Genomic DNA, 24,042 nt, shown 5'->3' with positions numbered 1-24,042 from the left:
CGCTGCGTCGAAACCGGTATCTCTCCCGAAAAAAAAATTTAAAGTTGCAAACGTAGCACCCGTTTCTAAGGAAGGTTATCCACTGAATACAGATAATTATAAGCCCATATCTGTGCTTCATTTCCGGAATGAAATCTTGAATAAACTAATCGAACTAAGACTATCGAAATATTTCAGCAAGTTTAATATATTCTCTTCATGTAAATTTGGCTTTATAGAGCACATCATTCTACCGGTACAGCAGTGGTACGCTTCACTGACAAAAGTAGCTCATTCTTTGGTAGCGGTAACATCGCTGGTTATCATTTTGTGGACCTCTGAAAAGCGTTTGATAACATTGAACCTTTAATTATTTTTTGTAAATTTGAGTACTATAGCATAACTGGTCATGCGCTGACACTGCTTTCTCCTTTATAAGTTTTACGCAGTTTCTATTAATAGCTATACAGGTAGCCATGTTCGTATTAATATAGGTGTTCCACAAGGTTCGATCTCAGGCCCCTTATTATTTTCAGCACGCATTATTGACTTGCCAATTTGCCGTAAATATTCTTGCTGCTTACATTACGGCGATGACATGAGTATATCATTTCTCATCATTCCGATTCTGCGACCCTCGTTTCTAATCTAACCTATCTTGAAGAGTGGTGCAATTCTAATACATTATCAATTAATGCATCCAAGACTAGCTTCACGCTCTTTCATTCGCCCTACAAAAAACTGCAAACTATTCCCTGCCTCTTTGTCAACTCTGAATTCATTCCTTTAGAAGGTCGTACGTCATTTCTGGGAGGTATAGTTGACACGCATTTGAAGTTTTATCATGATATAACTTCTGTTTGTAAAAGGATTTAATACGAAACTAGGACATTATTAATTAATTAATTAATTAATTAATTAATTTCTGAAAATGCCCAAGAAGAGATCCGCGCCTTAGTATTGGTGCACTTGTTTTACACATAGAACAGAAAACAAACATGGAAGAACAGTGGTTCAAGATGCAATAAAATGTTGAAATAAATAAAACCCAGAAGTGAGATACTGAGCAAATTGAAGAGCTGAAAATATCAAGTTTACAACGCAACGTATTTTGTTGTGTTACACGACGTGTTACGAGCGAAACGAGATCAATTGGTAAAAGCGGGAGCCAACGTTTCCACAAGGGGACTTGTCTTTTTCAAGGCGACATATGCTTTCCTCGGCACAGTATATATGGCAAACTTGACTACATCACGTACATGGACAAAAGGACCGAAAGAATGACGACGACAAGTGCCGACTTCCAACTGAATGTTTATTTCGAATAGCAAGCATATATAACCAAGACACCAAGACGAAAACGCCCCTTCCAAAACACGAAGCCAGCGTGAGTACGCATTCAAAATTTAAACGGACCATAACTGTCTACCTTAAGATGAGCTGCAACGCATGTGTTCAGAAAGCAAGTTCGTTCTTCATGGCACGACGGCGCATGCGCCTTGTCCTAGCGGATTAGTCGTGAAACGTTTTAGAAGGGTCATGTGCGTGGCCGCGCGCCAGGAAGTCCCCCCCCCCCCCCTCCAAAAAAAAAAGAAGAAAAGTCCACTGGTAGCTCGACGTCGGTGCGGTGCCGAAAACCTGCGTAGCGCAGCGTGAGACTGCAACTTCACTTTAAAACAGAAAGTGGCCAGGGCTTCGTCCCAGTGGTCCGGACTGCACCCTGAGCCATGTAGTTGCCGCCTTCCATTGATTAACTAGGAAATTTAACGAAAAACCCGTGCTTTACACTTGGGCGACACTTCGAAAACGTCACGCTGCTGACGAAGTCTTGCTGCAGCGTGGGCCCTCACTTGCTGGTGGTGGCAGCGCGTGCCTGACTTCACGCACTCCTTTAAGACGCGGTAACACTGGGCCGATACGACACCGACAAGACGCTCACGCCAACGATTGGCCAATGATTCAGCACAGTGGGCCGGTCACCGAAACCATTTTGATCATACCAGGCCGACAACGAAGTAACCGACGAATGCGAGTTGTCGAACTGGTCGAACTGCGACAGGCTTTCTTGTCGACGGCACCGACAAAATCAGCGTGCCGACCATCGTTCGACCGAACCCCGTGCGATCGGCCGTCGAACCGACAACGCGACAGCGATAGCGCCTTCACTTGTATATATATAATTAATCGGGCTCAAAATCAGTCAAACGTGCCTATGAAGTTGAAATGCACAAGCTTCGGCCCTCTCAAGCCGTGCATGCGCATGAAGTTTGGGCCAATGTTGACCCTGCTCAGTGTAGATTAGGTCTGGCACCGTCAAATTCGTGCTTCCGCTACCGGCGGCAAGCAATTAGGACGAAGGAAACTGCTCTTATAGTTCAGTTCTGGCTTTAGGAATTTGAAATCGACTACTCTTCACTTCGCACGGCGCGTACAGAATAAGCGGTAAGCGGCGACGCAGCGCTGTGCCAACATCTGCACGTCACCGAACGCGTATACATAGACTGCAGGTCGCGTTCACTACGTAGATGGGTGGGTCTGTAGATATTGTTATGCTGGCACATTTCTCACTTCCACAGATGCACTGTTTACCTCTGCGTCAAACGGGAAACAATAGAGGGTTATAGCAGCATAAACAACCGCCTCGCTCAGTTATACCAACGCTGTCAGAGATCGCATCCGCGCGTTTTCGCGAGAGCAACAAGGCCTACAAATAAGCGCTTATGCGAGCAGAGTTTTCTCTGATAATGCTTTATTGCACGAGCAAACTGTAATTATGATGGAATAAAGGAAAAGCGACAAAAGCCCCGGCACCCTTCCAAAACGTTTCCAGCGGCGTGCGGCGGAGGGCAACGCAGGAAAATGAAAAAGGAGGATTGACAGCGTACTAACCGAGTCAGCCTCAGCGCTCACTGCTGCTGCAATGATAAGTCTACTGTTTTCGTTAGGATGGCTAGCCAAGATACCGTTTTTCATAAAGGCCGGAATACAGCACCATTCTTCTCAATGGACACCTGCTAGAAACCCCTCTCGTCCTTCGCGCGGGCGTCTATATATGTAGCAGGGTAGGGTAGGGTATAGCAGAGTAGCAGCGGTGGCGTAGAGGTAGAACACCCGCCTCGCGTGCAAGAGGTCCGTGGTTCAAATCCCGGTGCCGGCAATTTTTCACCGGATTAAAAAAAAATCCGCGTGTTGAAAAAATTGCATAAACAGGCCTGGAGTGTGGCCTGATCCCGGTGACCAGAACCGGTAACGCACCAGAGCAGGATTGGCCACCCTGGTGTAGTACTTGGCCCCGACCTCCTATATGAACAACACAATCAAACCCCGGCCCCTCAGTCCCCAGCAGCTGTGAAGCAACTGACCACGGCGGCGGTCAGACCTGCGACGCAGCAGAGGGTGCTAAGAATCACTGGCTCTGGACAGGCCGCCATTGGAATATCAACCTGGCAACGTTTAACGATAGAACGTTATCTAGTGAGGCGAGTCTAGCAGTGCTATTGGAGGAATTACAGGGCAGTAAGTGGCATATAATAGGGCTCAGTGAAGTTACGAGGCCAAAAGAAGCATCTACAGTGCTAAAAAGCGGGCACGTCCTGCGTTACCGGGGCTTAGCGGAGAAAAGTGAACTAGGCGTTGGATTCCTGATTAATAAGAATATAGTTGGAAACATACAGGAATTCTATAGCATTAACGAGAGGGTGGCAGGTCTTGTTGTGTGAAACTTAATAAGAGGTACAAAATGAAGATTGTACAGGTCTACGCCCCAACATCCAGTCATGATGACCAGGAAGTCGAAAGCTTCTATGAAGACATGGAATCGGCGATAGGTAGAGTGAAAACAAAATACACTATACTAATGGGCAACTTTAATGCCAAGGTAGGCAAGAAGCAGGCTGGAGACAAAGCAGTGGGGGAATATGGCATAGGCACTAGGAATATCAGGGGAGAGTTGTTAGTAGAGTTTGCGGAACAGACTAATGTGAGGATAATGAATACGTTCTTCCGCAAGCGGGATAGCCGAAAGTGGACGTGGGGGAGCCCGAACGGTGAGACTAGAAATGAAATAGACCGCATACTCTCCGCTAACCCTAGCATCATACAAGATATGGACGTGCTCGGCAAGGTGCGCTGCAGTGACCACAGGATGGTAAGAACTCGACTTAGCCCAGACCTGAGAAGGGAACGGAATAAACTGGTACACAAGAAGCCGATCAATGAGTTAGCGGTAAGAGGGAAAATAGAGGAATTCCAGATCAAGCCACAGAACAGGTATTCGGCTTTAACTTAGGAAGAGGACCTTAGTGTTGAAGCAATGAACGACAATCTTGTGGGCATCATTAAGGAGTGTTCAATGGAAGTCGGTGGTAACTCCGTTAGGCATGATACCAGTAAACTATCGCAGGAGACGAAAGATCTGATCAAGAAACGCCAATGTATGAAAGCCTCTAACCTTCACGAACACCTTAGACTTCTGTCAAGCAAAGGACCAGGGAGGATTCCGTAAAGGCTACTCAGCAATAGATCACGTTCACACTACCAATCAGGTGATAGAGAAATGTGCGGAATATAACAAACCCTTATATATAGCTTTCATTGATTACGAGAAAGCATTTGATTCTGTCGAAACCTCAGCAGTCATTGAGGCATTACGGAATCAGGGTGTAGACGAGCCGTATGTAAAAATACTGAAAGATATCTATAGCGGCTCCACAGCCACCGTAGTCCTCCATAAAGCAAGCAACAAAATCCCAATAAAGAAAGGCGTCAGGCAGGGAGATACGATCTCTCCAATGCTATTCACAGCGTGTTTACAGGAGGTATTCAGAGACCTGGATTGGGAAGAAATGGGGATAAAAGTTAATGGAGAATACCTTAGTAACTTGCGATTCGCTGATGATATTGCCTTGCTTAGTAACTCAGGGGACCAACTGCAATGCATGCTCACTGACCTGGAGAGGCAAAGCAGAAGAGTGGGTCTAAAAATTAATCTGCAGAAAACTAAAGTAATGTTTAACAGTCTCGGAAGAGAACAGGGCCGCTATTTTGTAGCGATGCCTTATGCCTTATTCTATGCTATTCTTATCATCCACCACACACGCCCGCCTGATCGCGTTGATAATGTGGGCAGACCGTCGCTCTGACCAGTGGCCAAGCGCGAAAAGCCTGAAAAAGCATAGAATAGGAAAAGGCATCGCTACAAAATACCGGCCCAGCAATTTACCATAGGCAGCCAGGCACTGGAAGTCGTAAGGGAATACTTCTACTTAGGGCAGGTAGTGACTGCGGATCTGGATCATGAGACGGAAATAATCAGAAGAATAAGAATGGGCTGGGGTGCGTTTGGCAGGCATTCTCAGATCATGAACAGCAGGTTGCCATTATCCCTCAAGAGAAAAGTGTATAATAGCTGTGTCTTACCAGTACTCACCTACGGGGCAGAAACCTGGAGGCTTACGAAAAGGGTTCTACTCAAATTGAGGACGACGCAACGAGCTATGGAAAGAAGAATGATAGGTGTAACGTTAAGGGATAAGAAAAGAGCAGATTGGGTGAGGGAACAAACGCGAGTTAATGACATCTTAGTTGAAATCAAGAAAAAGAAGTGGGCATGGGCAGGACATGTAATGAGGAGGGAAGATAACCGATGGTCATTAAGGGTTACGGATTGGATTCCAAGGGAAGGGAAGCGTAGTAGGGGGCGGCAGAAAGTTAGGTGGGCGGATGAGATAAAGGAGTTTGCAGGGACGCCATGGCCACAATTAGTACATGACCGGGGTTGTTGGAGAAATATGGGAGAGGCCTTTGCCCTGCAGTGGGCGTAACCAGGCTGATGATATATATATGTGCTCCTTCCACCCTCTCCGAAAAGCTGAGAAGGATTTCTGGCTGCGTCATTGCGAGCGTTCGTTTCCAAAGTGCAAGTGAAAAATGCACGTGCTTGAAATAAGTCAATGCCGGTGAACCTGGAAACGGAACATTGGAGAAGTCCATAAATTGTTAGCGCTTGAAATATTGGCTCCTACGTTCCTATACTAATGCGTTATATTTGAGGCGGAGAAAGATGAAGAAAAGCCTGGTCACAAATGAAAGTGTTGCCACTGATGCAAGCGATAAGCCTTGCTGCGCCACTTGTCGCGAAGGCTACAGGTGCCGTTTTGGCGGCGGGCTGAGGAATTACCGCGGGCTCTCTATATAGGGACACGCCCGGACGTTGTCACTACATGTTCCAAGACAACAGCGACTGTAGTGTCTATCGTAAGGGCCGTAAACGAAACGCGACAGAAACACGGCTCTTGTAGCGACAGCTGCGCGTGAGTGAGCTATACTAGGAAAAGAGCAATCAGAAAGCTTTTGTGGAGAGAATCGTTTGGCCCGTTGCGTGCATTTCAGTTTCCTCACGGGTTGGGTACCGTTACGGCAGGTGAGGCAGTCTGTCAAATGGAGTAGCAGCACGGGCTGCCGGCGTTGCTCGTTCACGCGTGTGTGAGCGTGTGTCGGCAAAGAATGCTATATTGCCGTCTCTCCTCCTTCCCCTCTCTCATTTCAACCCGTTGGTTCTCGTAGTGCACACATCTGCAAACCGAAGCTCACGTGATGATGGACGCCCTGAATCAACCTCGACGTCTTGCGTGTTGAAAAGTAAATGGCTGGAATCCTCCCCAAACTTGATCATACAGCCTACACAATACGGTACTGGGGAAATGTGTCCGCGAACAAAAGACCACAAGAAGGCATTTATAGGGTGACGTGACGTAAATTGCGATAGAAAATAAAACGCTGACGGCATTTTTTCGGGCTCGGGCAAGTGCTAACTTCGAGGAAAGACTCAATATCTTTGTCACGTCTGTAGCAGGTAATTTACGCAGTGGCTTTCTTGTTTGTCTGTTTTCGTTTCTCCGCGTTCGAGGAAGTCGATTACACCGGCGCCGCCTCAGTGAGAGGCGACGAACCAGCAGGTGTAGATGTAACAAATATGCACAAGAGAACAGCGACGCTCTGCTGGATTCTCCTGGGCCTTGGTATCATGTGTGGTAAGGCTGCGTTTCATCTCGTGTTAGTTTCGTTTGCCGCCTTTGTGCCGCTGTTTAGGACTGCAACTCTAGTGCAGAAACTAACACAGGAGGAAACAAGGGGAATGCTGAGTCTACTGATAAAGTTTAGCAGCTGCTTTACGTTTCTCCAAGGAGGTTTGCACGAAATTTATTACTTAGAGCACGAAACATGTCCATTGGCGCTGCTGACTGCGTAGTTATGTACAATAGAGGTAACATATTATACGGTTTGACGTAGTAGTTCCGCGGAAACCCGCAAGGTGGAGAGAAGTAATGAATAACGGGAAAATGAGACATCCACCTGTTCGTAGCAATTGCTACAAAGGAAACCCACACGGGTTCCTCGAAAGGAACCCGTATGGAGGAACCCGTAAAGAGGAACCCATACGGGTTCCTCTTTCGAGGAACCCGTATGGGTTTCCTTTGTAGCAATTGCTACGAACAGGTGGATGTCTCATTTTCCCGTTATTCATTACTTCTCTCCACCTTGCGGGTTTCCGCAGAACTACTACGTCAAACTCTTGCCTTTGCTTCGTGTTGTCGACAAATTCGACTTCGCCCTGCCCTCTGCTAGCCGCCTGGTTAGCCCAGATGGTAGAGCGGCTGCCCCGGAAAGGCGGTGGTCCCGGGTTCGAGTCCCGGACCAGGACGAATTTTTCTTCGACTATGAGGCTTTCCTTTCGAGGAACCCGTATGGGTTTCCTTTGTAGAAATTGCTACGAACAGGTGGATGTCTCATTTTCCCGTTATTCATATTATACGGTATACATACATTGTCCCTGCCCTCAGCTTCGCCTTTCGTCTGCGGCTTTCCTGATTTTGTTGCGTCTCGCTTACAAACATGCAAAAAAAAAAGAAAACTCACCTGCCCCTGTACTTAATTTCTAGCACCTGGGAAGCCTGTGGACTTGGAAACTGCTCTCTGAAAAAGGTTGCGGCGGGACAGAACGAGATGGTGGCAACTGCTCTAGAGACAAAATATATGTGAACTGCTGCGCAGTGGAAGGGATCGTGTAGTTCTGTGCAGGACATCAATTCACGTGCGCGGGCCATTATGTTTCAGGCTACGAAACTGTCACTGCGCGTACGCTGTGCGAATTCGAGAGTCTGAGGGCGGACGTACGGTCAGTTTTGATTAATACTGCTACTTTATGAAGTATCATTGTTAGTAGCAAAAGAAAAGGATGCCGATTTATAAAAAGATTACATAACAGTAAACGAAATATTCTCACTTCGTATCTCTTGAGGACATGACACGACGTGCGTGGAATTAAGTTTGTGCACGTTTGGATGCATGCTTCTTATTGCGAGAGTTACTCGCTGTAGTCGGCTATTCTTTACTTTCCGATTTTAGCCAGCAGCGCCAACGCTTCCTGGATATGAAAATGTATTCATTATAAGCAAATATCCCCTTTTCAAGGATGTTGAATTTAGCAAGTTCTTCCTCGGCGTAAATACAGCCTTCTTTCTCATATTTACGGTGACGCGTTGAAAGCTATTTAGGAAAATTGTTTTAGTGCTGATGATTTAAAAAAAAATGTGCAATGTGACATTTTGGTGTTGATTGGGTGAGCTCACCTAAGGAAGAAATTCACCTAACGTATGCAAAAGTATAGGCTCCCCAGTCTCGCAGCATTCGTGCTTTTGTGGGCTGGCGTTATATGTTAGTGTTAACCGTGACGACGAAAGTGATACGAATTTGAAATGAAATCATTTTATTATCTGGCCCACTGCGCAGATATATGTTTACCTAAATCTCGTACAATCAGTCTCATTCTTACTCACCTTATGCCGACTCCACGTGGGCTTGTGGAATTCCGGCAGCAACGGCTGCCTCCGATCGTCGATCCTTGCACATCCACACTTTGTGCAATAACCTCGGGGCTTCGAATATCTCCGGCCCGTGGCCACTTGTCCTTTCGAGTTTGTTCTTTTCAGCTTGTGAGTGCTATGCAGCTCGTCCTGGTGGCTTAGCGGTCTACCTTGCTTTTTGGAACGCAGCGCTTAGGCGCCCGTTCATGCGGCGAGCGTCGGCGTCCTTCGTAACCGAGCGAACGACCACAGCGAAGGACGAGAAGACGGCGATAGCGAAGAGAGCGCGAGGAGGAAAGCGGGGGAGGAGGGTATGGCGAAAGCGTGAGAGGAACTATCAAGGCAGAAAGCTGGGCTAGTTGGTGTGTCATCATTAATCAAAAGACTAGCGCAAATAACTGGGACACAGACAGAGAAGACGACAGGACGGGCGCTCATCCTGCCGTCTTCTCTGTCTGTGTCCCTGTTATCTGCGCTAGTCTTTTGATTAACGTGAGAAGAAAAGCGAAGTGCCGCCCAAGGCGGGCTGTGCGGCGACGATGGCTACGAGATGGCGCCGCGGTAGCGCGCGTCGTCTGTTCACCGGTGAAGCCACCGAAACCATATGTGGAAACAAAGTGCTGCATGAGCGGAGGTCCGTCTGCGGCGGCTGCTGTGAGTTGCACCCACGCGTCACCCACGCGCTGCCTCTCGCGATCTCCCGATTAGCGAGGTAGTGGCGCCACACTTCGCGCCGCTTGCAACGTGTCGCACGAGACAGATTGTCCGCGCCAGCCAATATATCGCGCAATGAAAACACGTATGGAGCTGCGCTCAAATTTCGCATTAGGAGTATCGTGATCATCGGTGAATTTCGCAATCGCTTTTACAGCATATTGTTCAGTCCATCGACAAGCTTGATGATAACTGAGTAGCGACAATTCTCGAAAGCGCCACCATGCGCCATGTTTTTCCCGAAATGGCCTGCCAACTTGCCATTACCACGGAAGTGAGGAAAAAGACAGGGAAGACGGCACTGCTCATGCGCTGCCGCGCTGCCTTTTGTTACGTTTCACGATTTGAGGCCTTGAAATGCGATTTGGCAGCTGAAACGCGGCGACATGTGGCCGCTGCCATCGAACGAAGCAGGAAAAGGATAATGGTGGCACTTCTTACTAGTTTTGGGAAATCGATGTATGCAGGTCCTTCAGTTGTACCGGTCTAGACACGGGTGGGGACGACTCATGCTTCAGATTGCCGCCTGAGGCCAGACAGGTCTTCCCTATACCAAAGAAAGTTACGCGTAGCCCAGCCGACCGCGTGCGTGACGCGCTCCGTGTATTGCCCGCCTCTCATCTCAAGCAAACGTCTGCTATTGTTGAAGTATTCTACAGTGATATACAATGTATTTTTTTTCTCGTTCGGACGCAGATGCAGCGCCCTGTGGGAATCGTTGTTACGCGAAGCAGTGTGCGGGGAGCCTGTTAAGATAACCACGTAGGCGGCTGTTTCATGGTCTATACATGACACGCATGTCATCAGATTACCTATCATTTATGTTCGTCATACACTCTTGTCAGACTATGCCAATTCTCGTACATACCAAGATGTAGGCGGCTGTTTCACTACCAACATGACACGCATGTCACGATATTCATGTCGTGACCTATCGTTCATGTTCATCATAAACACTTGTCATACTATGCCAATTTTGGTACCTACAATGTTAACGAATGGACCATGAGAGCATCAAGAGGTAGGCGGCTGTTTCGTGACGTACATGACACGCATGTCATGACCTTCATGTCATGACCGGTCATTAACAAAACGACCATGAGAGCATCGAGGCGAGGGTGACTGTTTCATGACCTACATGACATACGCGTCGTGATATTTTCAGATTCACAGATTACTGCTAACGGCGTTATTATTAACGAACAAAGAGGCATTGCCGAACTATTCAATATATACTTCAACAGCGTATTTTCTGCGGCAACTGATGGCCTTCCCGCTGCCACAGACACTGCAATGACAAATTTTGCAAATATTATTCGTTACCCTGGAGCGCTCTCAATGCTACTTAACTTGAAAACTAAAACTTCTTCTGGACCCGATAACATACCAAATGTTTTTCTTCGCCGATATGCCGAACGTCTTCCAAAGTACCTTGTTATCATATTTCATGCTTCCTTGTCGCGTTCGAGTTTGCCGAAGGACTGGAGGACAGCCCGTGTGGTGCCCATTTTTAAGTATGGCGGCCGGCTACATTTAGAAAACTATTTCCCGATCTCACTAACGTCAAATTGCTGTTAACTAATTGAGCATATTATTGCAAAAGCCCTCGATGAATTTCTTGATGAGAATAAAATTCTAACCAAGTCTCCACATGCTTTTCAGAAAGGGATATTCTACAATAACACAACTATAATCACGGCCATTCACACTCTTGTTTCTTCAACTGAAAATAACAACCAAATTGATTCAATTTTTCTGGATTTTAGTAAGGACTTCGATAAGGTACCTCATTCCAAACTAATATTTAAGCTAAAAAAGCTATGGCGTACCAGAAGTACTTGTACCCGCCGTGGTTGCTCAGTGGCTATGGTGTTGGGCTGCTGAGCACGAGCTCGCGGGATCGAATCCCAGCCATGGCGGCCGCATTTCGATGGGGGCGAAGTGCGAAAAAACCGGTGCACTTAGATTTAGGTGCACGTTAAAGAACCCCAGGTGGTCGGAATTTCCGGAGCCCTCCACTACGGCGTGCCTCATAATGAGAAAGTGGTTTTGGCACGTAAAACCCCATAATTTAATTTTTTTAGAAGTACTTGTTTCTTGGATCGCTCAATACCTAAGCAATCGCGAACAGTTCGTGGATGTAGGTCTGCATCACTCGGCCTGCCTTCCAGTGACATCTGGGGTACCACAGGGAAGCGTACTGGGCCCTTTGTTGTTCCTCCTGTACATGAATTACATTATTGATGTTGTAAAGCCGCATGTTCGAATAAGACTATTTGCAGATGATTGTGTATTGTTTAAAGGAATTACCCACACTAGTGACCAAGATGCTCTAAATGATAGCCTCAGTAAAATTTTCTATTGGTGCACTCAATGGGGGATGACCTTGAATGCTGAAAAAAGTGTTTTTCTTCCCATTTACTGCGAGAAAACATCTCTCTCTTATAGTTATATGCTAGGCTTCTCTGCACTTAAACTAGTTATAACTATAAATATTTAGGTGTCACGCTTTGCAGCAACCTGTCCTGGAACCTTCACGTGCAAAATATATCTTTCTCTGCTTTCGTAAACTGTGCTTTCTCAAATACAAGCTTAAACACGCCCCATACTCTGTTAAACTGCTTGCTTATTACTACTTAATTCGACCCAAGCTAGAGCACGCCTGTGTAATCTGGAATCCCTACACTCAATGTAACATAAAGAAACTTGAACGTATCAAAAGACAGGCTATCCGGTTTTTTTACAAGAAATGTTCGACATTCGACTCACCAACTGAACTAATTAGGTGTAATAATATTCCTACACTTAAATCGCGTCGAAGAAAATTACGGCTTGACTTTCTTTCTCAGTTACTTAATAACAAATTGGCACTCGACCCGACAATGCATGTAAGTCCACTAGTAACGAGGCCTACTCGCCAACATCACCAAAATGCACCAACCCCCTATTTTGCCCAAATCAACCCATTTAAATACTTTTTCTTCCACGCGCCGTTAATGACTGGAATGACTTGTCTTCATGAAACTCGTATCTTTTTGTATCAGCATTATTTTTTATTGTTGCAGCATTTTGTTGTATTAACATTGTTTTACTTCTTGCGACCTAATATTGTATTATCCACCCTGTATGGACTTACTTCGTGCCCGCAGTATGTATTAAATAAATAAATAAAATATTCATGTCGTGACCGATCATATGTTCATCATACACGCTTGTCATACTTTGCCAATTCTGGCACATACCAATTTAACGAAACGAACAAGAGAGCACCAAGACGAAGGCGGCTAGATCGATACAGTCTCTAAAAGTCGCAAATGTTCGCGAAGGAATGCTTCGCATTTGATAGGCAATGCACAACAGCGTCTGAATACACTATCACGAATATTAAACAAATAAATTATATGACATGAGTATTTAACATGGAGTATGAGCATTGCATGGCTAACCACAATGACAGCACTGGTGCTTTTTTTTGGGAAGCAGCGTTATGGTTTCGGAAAATATGCGCGCCCAAATCACGCAGATACGTCGTTGATAGATGTATATGCATTGTGGGTACAGCTCTCGATGTAACTCAGTATCTTTTAACCAGCTTTCTTTCTTTGGTTTCGATTGTTTTCTACTGTCCGAGTCCTATCCCACTTTCCCGTTCTTTGCTGCGCATGCCATCAGATCTCGGAGGCCATGGTTGAACCAAGTCGGGTCAACCGGTAATGCTCTTAGCACCTCCGCCCGTGGACTACACCGGCACGCGGCGACGATTGCGATGATGTATCGGTGCCGTGACAATGGTTTCTCGCCAGAGCTCCAGAACAAGGCGCGCCGTCTCGGGAATGCTCAACGGGAGGTATGGCACGGTGTACGGATATACTTCTTACACCGTGAGGTATGGTGGCAACAAATAGGGGAGGGGAGGAAAGCGCGTCACGTGATCGGCGTGTTATGTCGCGCGCGGCATGTCACGGAGGGGCGTCGAGACGGTTACTGATAGACGCATTCCCACACCGACGTTTCAACGAAAGCGCGCCGCACACTCTTAAGCAAATGCACATATATATCGCGGCGCGACGAAGATATAGGAGACGAGGACACGTATAACAAAAACAACTGGTTTTAGAAGTCGAGCGTAGAGGGGACTTCGTCTTCTACTCTCCGCCAGGCGAATGAACCGAGACGAAGCCTACTGCAGCTCCGATCGTTGTCTGTGTCGTCGACAAAGAGGAGAGGCGGCATTTGCATCCCTCTAAAAAAAGAAGCATCGCCCCGATGCTAGAGCAGGTCACTGATGTGAAGTTTCTCGCACATTCACTCGCTGACGTACGGTTTCATGCGCACTAGGTGCCCAACTTCAGGCCTGTGCTGGCGGCACCTCGTGCAACAGGGGCTAGCTGGGACTACCTCGTAGGTAGTCACGTCATTTAGGCGTTGTAATACTCGATACGGTCACAAGTATCGCCTCAATAACGTCTCGCATAGTCCCCGCTTTCGGATGGGCGCCCAAACCCACACTCTGTCACCGGTTTTGTATGTTCCTCGTCTATGGCCAGCATTGTAACGGCCCCCATTGTACCGGGGGAAGCGCGAGAAGGAATCGTCACAATAGAATCGGCACATTCATACTGGCCCAGGATTTTTGTGCCCAGCGAATCGAAGCGGCCGTGTTTTATCAATAAAATGACGGAAACAGGTGCGTTACCGAAACGAATGTACTTTCTTTCATAGAACGGCTAAGAAACGAATTTCATGAGCGCACCGACTTGAAGCATGTGTGCCCTACTTTGGTTCTTGGCTTGCTGTTGTTTCTTACCTATTTTCTTCCTGACAGAAGGGAAAAAAAAAGAAAATGAAGTTTTGCCCTTGCTTGGCAGTAGTTAATCATTTCCCGCCAAATGAAATAAAATAAATTCCTTTGAAAAAATACCAGTCTAATGTGGTTGATATGTTCCTCTGTAGTGTATATTTGTGATCGTCCATACGTTTGATCTAACTGAATATTAATTGGAAACGTATGTTTGATGTTATCTTCACAATTATATTCTCTTTCAACCCAGTGGCGGGCAAGGATAAGAAGATCACCAAGGAAACAGTCAAGAAAGGATCAGGCAAGTATGGCCATGTCTTCCCAAGACCCATTGACAGCTCTGGAACATGTATTCGAGGTTGGGGTAAGCTTTATTCAACTCGAAAAACCAATTTTATTTTTTAATTTACTCCACTTAGACGCAGCAGTGGAGAAAGCAACCACCTCCTCATGTTCCTTGTCGTAAAAGCAGATTTTCTTGGCCCAGACAGCGTGCAACGTATTGTGGGATAGGTTCGAAGTTGACGCTACATCCTAGGTTTTCATATTTGAAATGCATTTCCCATGGCGGCTTTTCGTCACGAGACACCGCTCTAATAGATCTAATTGGGGGAAATTGTGCACGCAAGCAGACGGCACGAATTGGCATAAACCAGTTTCATGCAATTCCTGATGCATCCGACTTCATATCAAATATAGACACTCACGTAATCGCTTCCGAGTCAATGATCTAACCATGATTGTACAAAAACTCATTAACAATATTTGCTTGACTGTTATTGCTCAATTGGACCCGCAGTACTAGCCTTCGGCTGTATGTCCATTAAGGTAAATTTCACTGAATGTGTATATAATGTATACGCGTACAAGGGGTGCTCCCAGAAAATGCGTTTGCCCAGCCAGGGCTGGGCAGAATCAAATACACATGTATATTGAATGCTACCTTAATGGTGCTCTTCGTGTATCTTGTATCTGTATAGCGATACTTTCCCAAATACTTGTATTACTATCGTCGGATACAACTTATTATGCAGTGGAGCCCCGCCTACGCCGTCATAACCGTCAGCCACTGCTCCTCCGCGAGGCTGCAAGTAGTTCTCACTTCAAACTTTCCATGTTACGTAAACAATGCGGTAACAATAAAATTCAAATTATTAGCAAGTAACATTATATGGTTTCCCTCGCCTATTACAGTGGAATGGCAAAAGCCTAATTCTTTATTTAACTGAAGTAACATGCTGGCTTCGCTGCAGCTATTTATTATCAAGTTTCACTACAGTTGCCAGTGAAATTTCATGAGTGTAACGGGCTCAGCAATGAAATGAACTGAACCGCAGACTTTTCAAGAGTGAAATGCTCAGATTTAATACACTTTGTCCATGCCTGTTGCACACCTTATCACTTCTGCCGATGAAAAGGTTCTGAAAAAGATGCTACGGTGGCATCAAGTACGACGCCATTTTGAAAAGGTTGCATGACGACGATTTTGTTTGCTTCAGTGATTGGCTGGCGGAGTAACACAACTCCGCGTGGTCCGTGCGCCTTGGTTGCTAAGTGCCGTTTTTTTAAAAGTTATATCCCACTACGTCTGTATTTTTGATGGGTCAAATGAATTATCGTGAATCTTAAGACACTAGATACAACATTGCAGAATTCACGAAGGACTTTAGTTCTCTTGTGCAGGATGTCGAACTGAACCGCGAGTCAACCGAAAACCGGAGCTGAACCGTTATTTTCAGTGCAACTGGAACACAGCCGACCCGTAATTTTCCTGCCATCTTGAAAGCGAACCCGAACGAAAACTTATGCATCCCATAACCTCGGCCTGCGCCTGCGGAGAAGCGCCACCATTGTTAAAAAGTTGGTATTTTTTTGTGATCGCGTGGCGCCACTTTTTGTGGCTAAACTGTGTATTCACTCTCACTCTAAAAACAGTTGCACCCTTTGGGGTGTATTTCTGCCACACACACTCTTAGAAAAATTTACACCCTTTGGGGCGTATCTTGTCCCACAACGATAATCATCATCTGTCTTGCCCGCGTTTCCTTTCTTTAACGCTGTGAGCCCGGTACTTCCTAGTCACGAACGGCATGCGCGTTATGAGTGTGACGCACCATTCTCGACAGGAAAGTAGCCAGAGCCGAGTTTTCAAGAAAGGAAACGCCAGCAAGGCAGATGACGATTATTGTTGTGGGACAAATACACACCCCAAAGGGTGCAACCGTTTTAAGAGTGCAACTGTAATCGTCATCTGACTTGCTTGCGTTTCCTTTCTTGAAAATGCTGCGCCCGCTACTTTACCGTCAACAATGCTATGTCACGCTGATAACGCGCATGCCGTTCATTACTGGGAAGTACCGGGCTCGCAGCGTTAAAGAAAGGAAATGCGGGCAAGACAGATGGCGTTTATTCTTGTGTGGCAGTATACGACTCAAAGGCTCAAAGAGTGTAAACTTTTCTTAGAGTGTTGTCTCTACGCTCTGTTCACGATAGTGTTGACGCCGTAGATATTCTCGAGCACTAATCTATCATTCTAGCTTCATGTAATATTTGCCTTTAGTGCCCCTTTACCTAAGGTGTGCTTTCATTACATGGCAAGTACTTGAATGCCTCGTGGGAGTCTCTAATCATGTCCTGCACTTACCTCAATTTCTCGATTATTAAGGCTCTGTTCGCGATAATGTTGACGCCTTAGATATTCTCGAGCACTGATCTATCACTTTAGCTTGATGTAATATTTGCCATTAGTGTCCCTTTAACTCAGGAGGGCTTTCATTACCGGGCATGTACTTGAATGCCCCGTGGGAGTCTCTAATCATGTCCTGCATTTACTTCAATTTCTCGATTATTAACGCTCTGTTCACGATAATGTTGACGCCTTAGATATTCTCGAGCACTAATGCATCACGTTAGCTTGATGTAATATTTGCCTTTAGTGTCCCTTTATTAGTATTTTCAAAAAAAGTATTACAATTTGGATGCAGGAACTTTTTGGATAAATATAACATGTCTTCCCCTCAGAACATGGAATTTGTACACATCCCTCAAAAATCTGCAAGGTTATCATTAAGACAGAAAATTAATTCAGCATTACACGAAAACCTTTTAGTAGCAGTGATATTCCTCGATCTGTAGAAAGCGTTTGGACATCAACTCATCGTATTCGTTTATCGAAGCTACAGCATTATAATTTCAATGCGAAAGGTGGCGATTGATTTTCTTGTTACACTAATAGCCTTCAACCGAAATTAATGATAAACATGATACCGTTTTTTCCTTAACTATAATGCACAGATGCACTTCAAGGTTCAGTTATTGGTCTGATTTTCCTTTCACGGTACTCAAATGACTTTTCAATTGTTTTGCAGTTGTCTGATGTGCTTATGTACGCTGATGACGCAGCAATGGTAATAATGGCGGGCAGCCCTATACCACTTGAAAACAAAGCTAATTCAGAATTGAAACGGATATCAGAACGACGCTCAGCTAACAAATGAACCACAAATGCAAAGAAAACAAAGTACACAATAATTCACTCCCGCACACTAAATTTATGTCATTACTTTGGCATTCAAATTAATTGCTGTTCGCTTGAGGGTACGCCTGTCTTCAGCTATCTCGGAGTGTCGTTGGGCCACCATTTAGATAAGATGAACGACGTATGTGTAAAATGGGGCATCCGGATGTTTTATTCTTTTGAAATCTCGAAATTACTTTGATGTCGGTGTATTTGTCGCTTTTTATTTCGCATTCATTCACAATGTTTTGTCCTACTGCGTCAAATCCTGGAGTTGGACGTAGAAGACATATATCGATAGCGTAATAAAACTGCTGACGCGAGCTTTCAGAATAATAAAAAAAGTCTACACAACACCATCTCAGTCAGCTACACTTTGATAACTTAAATGTGTGGACATTTGGTTACTTACCCCAATTGAAGACAGCTTCGTTCGTAGCCTATATTATACATTGTAATTACCCGTTTCATGTGTATATACATTCCACTTCCCATATCACATCACCAAACTTACACCACGAAACTTACTTTCCCCTAGCAAAGAATGTACATGGAGAACCCCTAATACAGTTTCTCTAATCTAAACTTTGTGATGAGCCTCCGCTTCATATAAAAGATGCCTGTGATTTTTCGTTGGCCACATCGATATATTTCGTTCATAGCGTTACAATGGATTCACTTTTCTAATAAAATGTGAATGCTCGCAATTTCACAATGAAGGTGCAGACCAAATTTTGAAGTCTGCGCAATTGTCGATAACAATCGCGTAGGAATCACCAGAGAAATAATCGTGGCTTCCGAGATGGTGCGATTTGCACGGCAATATGCATGAAAGTGTGTCATCAATTGTCTTCCCCGATAAAGAATTAGATTACTCTAACATACCGGATGCCTTTGATGTGATGTAGAAGTAGCAGTAGACACATCTGCTGTTATTAGGCGACAATAGTTCTGTACTTTTCTGTTTGTAGTTCTCGTTGTACGGTCATGAGTGTTCCTTTTGGTAATAATATCAATGGGAAGTCAGCGCTGTGTCTGTTTTGTTCCTTGTCGCTGTGTACGTTTAGTGCTGCAGCGTAAGCCAATTTAGGATGGCCCGGAAACCAGCCCAAACATTTAGTTTGCTACTTACGACCGATCATTCCCATGCTGGCCGAATAGTCATAATTGTAGCTTTCGTAGACGCCAGCGCCAGAGTCAATTCTAATAATCTTTGTTGTAAACTTTGTGACCAGGGGCGGTCGGAACACCGGACGTAACTGTTACACTGCAGCAGTACAGCTGTCACGGGCGTAGGGAAGGGAGGGGGGATGCTTGAACGAGTTGAAACGCGGGGAAGAGGAGGCAGCTCTGCACCATCTTGAGTTTGTGTGCATGCAGTGAATTTGGTTATGTGTCACGTGTATGACCCGCCAGTTTGCCCAGTATGTTCTCAATGGAGATCTGGATAGCATCGTCGGTTAGTGTAGAGGATTATTGCTGCGTTTTCTCTGTGTGAGTTATGGTCATCGTAAGAGGGACCAGTTTTACAGCGAAAGCTGTGTATGACTAACCTTCCGTTGTTTATTTCGGCGTCCGGCAACAGAAACGGACTTAGCGATTTCTAACAAATCCGTACGGGTGCAGTGCGGCGGCGCAGATGTCAAAATGCAGGACAGATTAGAACGCTCGGCGTGAACAATAGCGCGAAGTCAAGGTTGTCGTAGCACACAAGCAGGGGAGGTATCGGTGCTACAAACAGCTGCGTTATCGATGGGGCGGACGCGTATAGTTCGCATACCCGAAGAACAGCATGCGTACTAGGAGCGCCGGAGGGGACATCAACGAGAATGTGAACGGTGCCGGCGTGAAACGACCGCGATGCTGAACGAAAACGACAATCCCGAGCCCGGGCACCTACGAACGAGCAACGACGCCAGTCTCGCAACGCGCAGAATGACAACCATTCCGCTCTGTGAAGATGGAACGGCAGTGAAAGCAATTTGGTTTTTGTTTGAGAGCTTTGACTGTCGTCAGCTTTCGCTGCCATTCTATCTTCACAGAGTGGCATGGTTGGCATTCATTTTGTGGAGCTTCTTAAGTCAATTGCTGCGTTGGCTTTTGGTGTTCGGCTCTGGCCCCGCCAGGCCAACAGTTATCTGACCACTTTATTAAATTGTTGTGTTTTGCGAGATCGTAAGCTACGGCGCGAACTTGTTCACTGCCCTCTATGCTTCACTGGTGGACGCGTAACCGCTTCCAAGAAAACGAGGCAAACATTGCTTTCCTGCTACAACAATCCGTTACCCTGTATGCTTTTCTTGCGATCGTTTTTAATGTTTTGAAATAAATATAACTTGTTGCAGTAACGTTATTTATGCTCAGCGATGCTGCGCACAGCCTATATTTGACAGAATCGCAAGCACTTCTTTCATTGGTTGAGGCTAGTGAGGTCACGGATGCGTTGCAGGTGACCCTTACTGGTGCGGGCCAAAGTTGGAGGAGGTGTGTTACGAAGGCGACTCCAATGAGGACCCGGCCTGGAACGTGGACGAACGCGACAAGGGCAAGCAGAAGCAGGAGCACGAGAAGAAGACCACTGCGAAGCCGAAGGAGGAACACAAAAAGAAGGACAAAAAGCCGGCACCCTCTGCCAAGGAGAAACCCAAAGGTATATGAGAGGGCAGTGGATCTTTAATTTCTTTTTCATGTTTGTTTATTCACGCGTGCCATGGTGCTGCTACGGTCATTTCTTAAACAGGGAATCGGGTTGCGTCAAATGTAGCACATGTTTTACATTGACGTCCCACATACAAATGTGTGCATATTGAAATGATCAGCAATATTTGTCTCGACAAGTTGGAGAAAAAGACCGAGAAATAAAATGGAATGGATTGATGGAGTTTGTATACGCATTATATCACCTCAAAGGGTTGCAGGGCACAATAGAAAGGCTTTCGCTCAATTCAAAGCTCACCGAAGGAAACTCTGCTTGCACGACCTTGCCGTCATTAAAGGGACACTAAAGTGAAAAGTGATTTCTTCTGCATCAGTAAATCACCGTTCTACAACACCAAAAACACCACTCTTACAACGATAAGACGTTTGGTAAGCCAGAAAAAGCGCAAGAACGAAATACGGGTGGCGACGCCTACTTAAGTTCCCGCACCTTGGGGCTGTGACGTCATGGATTTTGATGGCATCTTCTAGGGCCTACTAATTATATATAGCGGTACAGATTGACTACATTGTGTTCTAAAGGAACCAAATATTAAACATGCCAAGTTTCGGGAACCTTTATTCAGCCAACGCGGCCCAAATGCGAAAACAAACTTTGGAATCCCTGACGTCACGCTGACGTACCGGCGCCGGCGTTTCGGCGCGAAATTCGAATACTGATATTTGGACCTTCATTTTCTCATCTAATATTCAAACTATTTTCTTGAAATGACTGCCTGCAGGGTTCTCAAACACTGCTTTATTAGTCTAAACTGATTTATTGTTTCCCTTTAGTGTCCCTTTAAGAAAGAACGTTTGATTGACGTGTGTTGGCGCTCAGATTCATTACGTTACAGAATATGTCATCTGATGAACTGCTCCTGAGTTGACCTTATCATGCACTGGGATATTCATATATACACTTTGACATATGTACACGCGCATCTACCTGTACAACATGAAAAAAAAATGTATCTGGAATCATCACGGCGTTGTTAGCTTTCATGTTTCGCACCAGGAAAGCGATTTTAGTCAGGATACAAAAAATAATTCACTTGTGTCGTGTTCTTACCCTGCTCATACGTAAACCAAATTGAAAACTAGCCATCCTACTTATTATATACCGTCTAACAGAAAGGTGTTAAAGATGAACGAAGGGATATACGAATGTATGGTGCACCCTTTTTATAGCTGCATGGATGAGTGGAGGTTGGGAGGCCTTCCCTGTCGCTGTCTTCCTCAGAAACGTACCCTATATTCACAACATTTCACTATGAGAACTCCTCCTGTCAGTCACCGCTCCTCTCTTTTTCCTTTCCTATAGCTGCTTTTCTTCGCAGGCGGTTTTTCTAAAACGAACATGAATACGCCACTAGTATTACCTGTAGCCCGCCCAAAACAAATATAATAAGTACACTCGAATCGTTTCGGAATTTCTCACTAAGTTCATTCATTCGTTGTATTCGACATGCCATTCATTTCGCCGTTAAAAGCAGAATCCTGATTGACAACTCTTGTCTTCCATTTCCGCATTGCCACTCTCTGTTGTCCTTCCGACAAATTCTGTTACAGTTCGATCAATCCCCGACTGAGCATCATGTTGCCGTCAGCTCTGCAAGCTTTGTTTGTTTTTACGTTTTTTGATCGAGCAGCGGGAGACTGGAATAACCTTCTCTACAATGTTACTCCATCCATCACATGACATTCTGTATTTCTCTGTACTTTTGCCACATGCATGGGAAATCAGTTTTGCGGCAGCCCGAAAGACGGAAGAAGGTTCATGAAAAGAGAGAAAAAAAAATGGTCATCCACCTGGACTGTAACACGAAGTCAGCAAGGAGACCGTAATCCCCTGCCTTTTTTTCTAGGATAACACAAAAAAATGTGGTATGGTGGCGATGGCATGATGCCATTGGGATGACGTTTTCGAAGAGATGGCCATGGTAAGACGACAGCGTGAAGCCGATTGTATTACGAAGAAGGCGTGACGATGAGCTAGATGCCACATATGCAATGGCGATGATGGAACGGCACCGGCGAAATCACGAGAACAGTCCGACAACAAACGCGTGACGAAGTCTATGACGGCGACACAATGTCGACGATGGCGTGACACCGGCACGGGGAGAATGGCGGGATGACAATGGCACGAGTGTGTGGGGACGATGACCCGGCGCCGGCATGACGAGAATCGGATGGCGAAGCTAGAGTGACGATGACCGAATGACCGCGAAGGCCGCACAACGACGTATGACAACTAATGCATGATGGCCCGTGTAAAAAGACGATGGTTTGACAGCGGCGGCATGACGAGAGTCGGATGATGAAGAAGCTGGAATGACGCTGGTGCAGCACCCCTGACGTCACCACGGCCACGAGCACACACCTAGTTGCCCACGCTACTAGACAACTTGGGTCACTGGGACGGCGTAACAGGCCAGGTAAACAGATACGCTTAAAGTGGTGCATTAGCCAAATAAAACCAACCGTATTAAAACGTGTTACACAAAACTGGAGTGACACATGGCTTGATGCAGGTGAATCTGCAGAAGGTTATCTTGTTTGAAACATGCGATGACGTCACGGGCTTCCTTACTTTAGCGTTAAGATTAATTTGTAAGAAGGAATGTCGGGCCCACTCAGACCATTCACGCTGTTTTCTTTCTTGCTTTATTTGTGGCGGTTCCTGAGCAAAATCTCATTCTTTCGTTTTCTACAGTCGACAACTCAGCGTGCCAAAAGGACTTCGACAGCGGCCCGTGTTTCAGCTCGAAGCCCATGTACTACTACCGCAAGGAGAGCAAGAAGTGCGAGATGTTCGTCTACGGAGGATGTGGTGGCAACGACAACCGCTTCGACACGCTGAACGCCTGCGAAGAAAAGTGCGCCCGCGGGTGAAGGACTGCGAGACAGCGCGCGAGAAAGATGGTGTCCACAGAACAGTACAGCGCAAGACGAAAGTCATGCCCTCTATATACTGGATTTGGTGTTTTTAATGGAGGTCTGGATGACTTCCATTACTCAATTTTCGGGGCAATCTCGATGAATTAGATGGATTTTTTTTTGCGCAGAAACCTGTAGAATGTCTATGCGCAGAACGTGGAATTTACGTACTTTCTGTCGCAGGTCGTTTATATACTTTGCGCAGCCAACCCAGTTGGGGCTCACTCGATCAACATAGGCAAACTTAAGTTGGCTAATAACGACCTTTGTCTGTGACTAATCTCTCTTTATTTTCTAGAAATAAAGGTACGAGAGCGCAAACCAGTCTATGTATTCCGTAGATGCAATCTATAAATTTTGAAAATTACCGCGCTGTATGCTTCTATTGAGCCTCAAGTCCGCCTGCTCTGGTCAATTCCAGAATGGACCTGATATGTGCGCTATAAGCGGGAAACTCTGTGTCCGGTGGTGCTAACTACATTTGCATTTGGTGAATCAGACCCATTTGTAACATTGACCATCTTGTT

At 45.7% G+C, this 24,042-nt stretch overlaps 1 protein-coding gene across 2 annotated transcripts; it reads left to right on the top strand.

The window, feature by feature from the left end:
• The first annotated feature begins 6,861 nt into the window (after positions 1-6,861).
• LOC135920763 (uncharacterized) lies at positions 6,862-23,836 on the top strand. Of its 2 annotated transcripts, none has more exons than XM_065455018.1 (4): positions 6,862-7,010; positions 14,609-14,722; positions 20,325-20,525; positions 23,292-23,836. In XM_065455018.1, exons 1-4 carry the CDS (start codon positions 6,953-6,955, stop codon positions 23,468-23,470), a joined length of 552 nt encoding a protein of 183 aa, XP_065311090.1. In that variant the 5' UTR covers positions 6,862-6,952; the 3' UTR covers positions 23,471-23,836. The 2 variants fall into 2 exon arrangements, with proteins under 2 accessions (XP_065311090.1, XP_065311096.1); XM_065455024.1 differs by having other exon boundaries at positions 6,866-7,010; positions 14,609-14,659.
• Positions 23,837-24,042: the final 206 nt, after the last annotated feature.

This window comes from Dermacentor albipictus, chromosome 8, assembly GCF_038994185.2.
Source record: "Dermacentor albipictus isolate Rhodes 1998 colony chromosome 8, USDA_Dalb.pri_finalv2, whole genome shotgun sequence".
NCBI lineage: Eukaryota > Metazoa > Arthropoda > Arachnida > Ixodida > Ixodidae > Dermacentor > Dermacentor albipictus.
Note: the sequence above shows the minus strand (reverse complement) of the source record. Positions and strands in the feature narration are given on the sequence as shown.

Excerpts from the sequence above, each read along its gene's own strand:
- LOC135920763 (XM_065455018.1), top strand. The coding sequence starts at position 6,953 with ATGCACAAGAGAACAGCGACGCTCTGCTGGATTCTCCTGGGCCTTGGT. Across the intron at positions 7,011-14,608 it reads GGGCCTTGGTATCATGTGTG|TGGCGGGCAAGGATAAGAAG; the intron begins GTAAGGCTGCGT and ends CTTTCAACCCAG. Across the intron at positions 20,526-23,291 it reads TGCCAAGGAGAAACCCAAAG|TCGACAACTCAGCGTGCCAA; the intron begins GTATATGAGAGG and ends CGTTTTCTACAG.